The sequence below is a fragment of the Hipposideros armiger genome, unplaced genomic scaffold (genome assembly GCF_001890085.2).
Source record: "Hipposideros armiger isolate ML-2016 unplaced genomic scaffold, ASM189008v1 scaffold_109, whole genome shotgun sequence".
In the NCBI taxonomy this organism is placed as follows: Eukaryota; Metazoa; Chordata; class Mammalia; order Chiroptera; family Hipposideridae; genus Hipposideros; species Hipposideros armiger.
Genome location: NW_017731459.1, coordinates 3,471,017 through 3,478,421, shown reverse-complemented (window position 1 = coordinate 3,478,421; position 7,405 = coordinate 3,471,017). Strand labels below are relative to the sequence as shown.

General features: G+C 38.2%; 1 protein-coding gene across 29 annotated transcripts in view; it reads right to left on the bottom strand.

The window, feature by feature from the left end:
• CLASP2 (cytoplasmic linker associated protein 2) overlaps window positions 1–7,405 on the bottom strand; it is a 157,188-nt gene that overhangs the window by 85,168 nt on the left and 64,615 nt on the right. For all 29 annotated transcript variants that reach the window (XM_019647191.1, XM_019647193.1, XM_019647196.1 and 26 more), the window contains one exon: window positions 2,478–2,623. In XM_019647191.1, the coding sequence (XP_019502736.1) occupies window positions 2,478–2,623 (146 nt within the window). The remainder of the gene's footprint in view (window positions 1–2,477; window positions 2,624–7,405) is intronic.

Sequence of the window (7,405 nt, the reverse complement as noted above, 5' to 3'; positions counted from 1 at the left end):
AGTGTCACTGGCCCTCATATGTGGGATCCGAACTGGGGCCCTCTGGCATCCCAAGCCAGTTCTTAACCATCGCGCCACTCGGCCGGCCCTGGATTTCAGAATTCTTGATTGACAATACAACTCTATCAGACACTAGTTAGTTGAGTGATCCTACGGACATCTGTCCTGTCTTCACAAATTTGTAGTTAAAAAACTAACTCAGCTTTTAATTGTACAATTTTAGTTAAAACATTTAGGAAATATGTTGTAATCACTCAACAGTTCTGACAAAGTTTGCAGTATTGGGTAATTTCTATATATTTATCTTACTTCAAATACAAGGTTGTGATACAGTTAGATCCAAAAATTCAGGTTCTTTTTTGGTTCAAAGATAGACTCAGACTTATTTACTAGTGTTCAATTACACTTTGTTTTCCAATTGTCTAAACTCACAGGTAAAAGGGAACCTCTAAATCAGAGGCGGGGAGGTGCTTGGTGTCCCTGGATGTTGTCGTCTTCCTTGAAAGAGTGTAAGTTTTGTTCTGGTGGGCAGGAAATGCAGCTGGGAATTGAATCATTTTCATCTTTATAAGCTTACCGAGAAGGGCAGGGTCTAGAGTAGCCTTACTTTAAAGCTAGTTTAGTACTATTCTTATACAGTGGCCTTTCTGGGGTCTCTACTGAACGGGCTGGGTGTACACAAGGTTTCTCTATTTTGGATCGTCACAACTTGAACTCCTCCCAGTCCATATAAACTCTGGGAATTGTTGCTTTCTTTATAGCTTCCAGTAGTTCTTTCCGGTATGCAGGGAGTTGTACCTTTCATAAGTATAAATTATTATTGGGCTAGACTCATGGGATCCCCACCCCATGCAGATTTCTATAGCTCTTTTTATGTGCATCTCTCCTCTCCTCTCCCATGCTGTAAATTTGAGGCACTTCACCCTTCAGAAACTCCAATCTCTGTTTGTTCTTCTCAACTCAATGAGATTGCCTTGCTCTGCCTGGGTTTTCCCTACTTTCACCACGGTCCAGAAAGTGCCTCCAAGTCAAAACTGTGCTGACCATACTGCTCAACTGATTTTTTTCTTACAAGAAATCACATTCTGCTCTGTCTGCTGTCCATTATCTATAAATAGTTGTTTTACATATTTTGTTCAGTTTCCTGTCAGAGGGCTAGTCCTGTACCAGTAAGTATTGCATCATGGCCAGAGCAGAATTTTCATCCTAAAATATTTTTCAAGGTTACATTTTTGTTTTGTTTTGCAATCAAGAGCTATTCAATTATTTTTGGTATGTTGGTATACTGACTTGTATCTAGCAATCTTGCTAAAGCCCCTTAATTATAATGATTTATTATAGATTCTTGGAGTTTTTTGCATGGATAATTATATCATCTGTTAATAAAGAGAGTTTGTTTCTTTTCTTGAATCCTCATAGTTTTATATCCTGGGTTATTTTTTTTTCATTTTCTGACAAGAACATTTGATTCAATCATGATTAGAAATATGAATAATAGGCATCTTTGTGTTTCCTATCTTAAAAGAAATGCTTATACAGCAAAATATACAACAAAATTATTCAGGTGGGGAGTAGTGTCAAAAGGAATTTAAGTGTTCTACCACCCTTGAATTTTGGAAGAACATAAATCTACAGTTTTAGATTTTGATAAGTTAATGATCCATGTTACAATCCCAGGATAATTGCTGAAGTATCAGAAACAGAGAGCTTAACATCCAAATTAATAAAGAGAAATTGCATCTAGCCAGTTCTCAGACCCATTCACTTTCTGCTTATACTCATAGAGCTAGTGACCAAAAATCAACTATTAGACTTTCAGACATATAAACAGATTTTAAGATTGGTATAAAGTGCTGTTAAGAAAAAAATTTTTATTTATTTATTTATTTATTTATTTATTTATTTGGGCCAGACAAGTGGCGCATTGGTTAAGAGCTGGCTTGGGATGCCAGAGGACCCCGGTTCGGATCCCAAATATGAGGGCCAGTGACACTGCCCTCCACAGCTAAGATGCTGAACAATGGCTCAACCTGGAGCTGGGCAGCCGTGGGTCGCCAGCGACAGCATAGGCTGCAGCCCCTGCTGCAGTGGGTTGCCGTGGGCTACCGTGTGTAGCCAGCAGCCAGCGTGAGCGGCCATCCAGAAGCCGGCAACTGATCTGCCTTGCCTGGAAAGAGCGCAATGATGGTGCCAGCTTGGGCCAGTGAAGCAACGTCCTCCACAACTAGACTGAAGAACAAAAGGATAGCAACTTGTCTGTTCCCCTTCCCCCAATTCTCCAATAAAAATCATTTAAAAAAAATAAATAAATAAAAAGTTTTAATCACACAAATTAAATCCTTATGTATAATAAAATGATTTTTGAGTCATATATATGCTTTTGGGTTACCCTGCTACTGCTTTACTTATTGAGCCCTGAATCAATGAGTACGAAATTCATTCATAAAAAATACTTATCATAGAAAGAATATACTTACGCTACAGTAATGCAAGCTTCCCTAACCACCTGGGATCTAAGATCCTTAGCTGAAAGTTTAAGTGCTCCATCCAACAAGCGTAAATGTTGAAAAAAGCAATCATATTGTGCAGCTCCAGCAACAAGCAATGATCGAATTTTCTTAAGCTGAAATAAAGAGAATTTTCATTAACGACAAAAAAGTGGCAGTGTAAGAAAAAAAGCTACCTGAACATCATTATTTGAACAAAATTTACAAAATAACACTTCATTATTTTTATACAAATATTATCAGACATTTTAACAGCATTAAATGTATCTTAAACATGCAAACCAAAAAAAACGCCCAGCTTTCTGAAAGATCATTATAGGATTAGATATATGCATAACCGATATGTAATGTATGAATAGATAAGTCAATTATAAAGTTTTAAGAAAGTCCTTTTTTATTGTGCTAAAACACCCATTAACGTAAAATTTACCATTTTAATCATTTTAAAGTATACAACTCAGTGGCATTAAGTACATTCAAAATGTTGTGCAACTATTACCACTATCTATTAAGGAGCCTATTTTTAAAAGGGCCAAATTTTGGAAACTATATTTCATCCATAAGCATAAATACAGAAGCAGAAGGACCAAACATTACGCCACCACCATGTCACTATTTTAACATTATCACATTTACTTTGTGAAACAAACAGCTTTCTCCCTATTTCAAAACTTTAGCATACTTTTTAGTATAGGATTGTCAAAACGTTTTCCCATGTAAACAATAGATATGCCTAATAAAATTTCATCAATCAAAAGAGTTACCCACAGGTGCACATCTACTCTCACACATATTCAGAAGCTAAAAGTTTACCTATCATATCTATTATGTGTAATTTCACATTAAAGTGAGGTTTTCTAAAATTTTTAAGACATTTTTAAAATTAAATCAAATAAAGATTAAAAAGCATAAAAATAAAATACTATGAATATTAGAAAAATTTGAGGGGCGGAGACACTAAACGGGCTGACCCCAAACCCACGAGTAGGAGTTGAGTATCAGAAGGGGTATCTCGGTGGCAGAGGACCCCCTGTCCAGGGGTCCAGTGCCAGGTAGAGGAGTTCCCACAACATTGGCTATGAAAACCAGCGAGGATTCTGCCCATCCTGATGAGACAGAAGGCGGTTGGAAACCCAGACATCCTCTTAAAGGGCCTGCGCACAGACTCACTTGCTCGCAGTATTCACCCTGGGCTCCAGCGGAGGGGCAACAACTCCAGAGGCATCAGAGACATACAGGGAAAGACTGAGCTGTGTGGCTTCAAGAAGAGGGCTAGAGGGCCAGCAGTCAATATCCCTGTGTATAGCCTGCCTCATGTGTAGCCCTAAGGCAGGCACCATCTTTCCTGTGTTAAGCCCACCCCCACATGGCTAAATCTGATACCACATTGGCCTGGAGAACTCCACACGCCCCACCCTGGTGATTCCCTGGGACTCCCTCCCGCCCAGCTCTTGAAGCATCACTGAGGCACTCTCAAACGCTGGGCTGCCAGCCTCACCCCACACACGGCAGGAGGCTTTTCCAGCAGCACATGGCTCATGGTGGATGTGCAGCCACCTGGGACACTTTCAGTGGCAGGCAGTCAGCTCTGGCTCATGATGTAGCCTGTCTTAGACAGCTCTCAGAAATTTGTGGGCCAAGGCAAGTGGCAGCTGGCCTCAGCCATCTCTGGGCATTTTGTGGAATGGACACAGGCTCAGCACTGGCCCAAGAAGTGAATGTGCATTAACCTTATGAACACCACCTCCCCCGCCTCTGTGATTTCCTGGAACCCCACCCCACCCAACTTGCAGTCAGCACGCACCATGGCAACCAGCCTCTGCCCTGTGAACCTAAGGAGGCTCTTTCAGTGGCTGAGCCTATGGGCAGGTGGCAACAGGCCTAGAGGTGACCTAGGCCTTTTTCCCAAGCTATCCAGGCCTGATACTGGTGGCAGCTGGCCTTGGTTCACAGTGTGCCCACCCTCACACGCCTCCAGGTCCAGCACAGGCAGCAACCAACCACATATAGCTCTGGAGTTCATAGCAGGTAGCCCTGGGCTGGTCACAGGCAACAGCTGAACTTGGCCAGCATAGAAGCCCCTCCCAAGAGGCAGCAGAAACAACACACCTGGAAGCTGGCTTCAAATCAAAACAGAGCACCACCTGATTCGCTTCACAAGCGGCACACCCAAAGGGTAGTCTCAACAAGAACAAGCACCCACTGGGGTGAATCCCTCTCCAAGGAATCAGCCCCCACACAGCAGCTCATACGCTATGGGCATAGCCAGTTTTCACAGCCTGAAAGTCAATCCCGCCCATTGACACGCCAAAAGCAATGAAGGCTCAACTACAACAGGAGGATACATACAACACACACAAGTGACACTTCTATAACACATAGCGCAGCTGATCAGGGAGACTGCGCTACTGGACCATATAGGACCCACTACATAAGGCCATCCAGTGAAGACTGAGAGACATAGGAGACCTACCTAATACACAGAAACAAACACAGAGAGGCAGACAAAATAAGGAAACAAAGAAACATGTCCCAAATAAAAGAACAGGAGAAAACTCCAGAAAAAGAACTAAATGAAATGGAGGCAACCAACCTACCAGAGACAGAGTTCAAAACACTGGTTATAAGAATGCTCAAACAACTTAGTGAGAACTTCAACAAAAAGACAGCAAGCATAAAGAAGGGCATAGAAACCATAAAAAAGAAAAATCAACCAGAAATAAAGAGTACAATAACTAAAATGAAGAATACACTAGAAGAAATTAACAGCAGGTTACATGAAGCTGAGGATCGAATCAGCGATTTGGAAGATAAGGTAGCAGAAAACACCCAATCAGAACAACAGAAAGAATAAAAAACATTTGAAAGAACAGGTACATAATCTTAGGGTGTATAGGGAAGGGAAGCTATCAAGCAGAAGAGAAACCAGAAGGCATCTACATAAGATCAACTAAAAACAAAACAAAAATCATTTAATATAAGAAAAAATTACCTGCAACATATAAGCACAATACACAATGAGAATAAAATTTTTTAAATGACAAATTAACTCAATATTAAACTGGGCAAAACAAATATATGAAAATGTGCCCAATCTTACTAGTGATAAGCAAATGCAAATAACAACAAAGACCCCTCATTTTCCTCCATCAGGTTAGCAAAAATTATGAAAATGCAAGAGCATCAAGTACCAGAAAGAAAACAGATGTTATTACTCTAAGACTGTGAATGACTAACACCTTAGTTGGAAATATTTTGGCAACATCTACTGAAACAAAATCGTATCTAGTCTTTACCCTACAACCCCAGTTTAAAAAATTTAACCTAGAAAAATAAAAACACCATTGTTATAAATGTGTGTGAGGATGTTTACTGCAATATTGTTAAAATAGAAAAAGAAAGTTAAGTCTATCAAGTGGGAAATGGTTTAATAAATTACATGGTACTTTTTAGCTGAGGAATATATATATACATATTGATTTGCATTCAATAAATATCTAAGCAACTATTATATGCCTGACACCTATACCAAATGTTCCAAATGGGCATGATTTGTTAAATAAAAATGCACAAGTTACTAAGTAATATATCTAGTATGATCTCATTTGTTTTTACAAAAGAGGTAGGGGAAAATACTGTTCATCTTGTTACATATGTTTGAATACATATATATAGAAAAAATATAATACAAAATGAGAATATTTGTTTCCTTAATAAGGAGTGAGCTATTAACTTTAAAAAAATAATCTGGACTGTTTCATTTACTGCAGTGAACCTGTATCACTTTTCTAATTAGAAACATTAAAAGTATTTCTAAACGAATTGTTGCAAGGTAAAACAGAAAAATCTCAAGTACAAAGTTTGTGTTATATATTGACATTTAATTTGTTATGTTTCTCCATAGATAACCTGTGACAGAGATCTTTCTTATATTGGATTAATCTCAGAGTTGAAGAAAAAATAGTGAACCCTATTTACAAATCTGGAACAACATATTCTCTGTTAAAATATTTCAATATTTCAAAATATGCAGACTTCCTATCAAAGAGAAGAGAAGCTGAAAAATTACCTTTTGTGCATAGTGTCATAAAGGCCAATTTGTCAAAAGGTCATATTTAATTTATTAATCAAAATGGAAATTGGGAGCTCTCAGAGCAGAACAGTCTTCAAATGGAATCACTTCTCTGTCTTCTTGAGGACACTGAGGTACATTTGCATTTGGTACCTCAGATGTAAATTTGACAAATTCACAAACTATAAAATATCTAGTCCTTTGTTAATGCCATTATCATTTTAAAAATTATCAAATATTTTCTCAAGGAATTTAGGCTAAATAAAATATTCGTAATTCAAGGATACCAGATCTTTTCTTAAAATCATGGGTGAAAAATATTTATCACATTAAGAGAGAGATATATGATAAAAAAAAGAGAAAAAAGCCAAAAAGAAAAAAAGAAAAAAATAATAAAAAAAGGAAAGAGAAAAAAGCCAGACAAATGGACATACTGCTGTGAATTTATGTCAATATATGAAAATACTGAGCGTGCAGGCAAAGTGAACTGCTTTACTGGTAAACCTTATAAGAAATGAGAACAGTATTGATGAACAACAATGTAGCCCCCACAGAGAGGCCATGGCCCTGAAGCATCAGTGAAGCTCACAATTTCCTGGTCAGACAAATAGCACATGTGGCGAGATTCACAAATGAGTGAGGTAGCAAAACAATACAAACTGACTCTTAAATCAGAAATGCCTATCATCTCAGTGTATTTGCCAGAAAGAAATGTTACCTATCAGACCCTATTTCATAAATATCTGAAATACCAGATATTACTATTACTGAATTTCCAATGTTTTTTAAAAAGAACATTGAAATAAAGAGGAGAGGGATAAGAAAT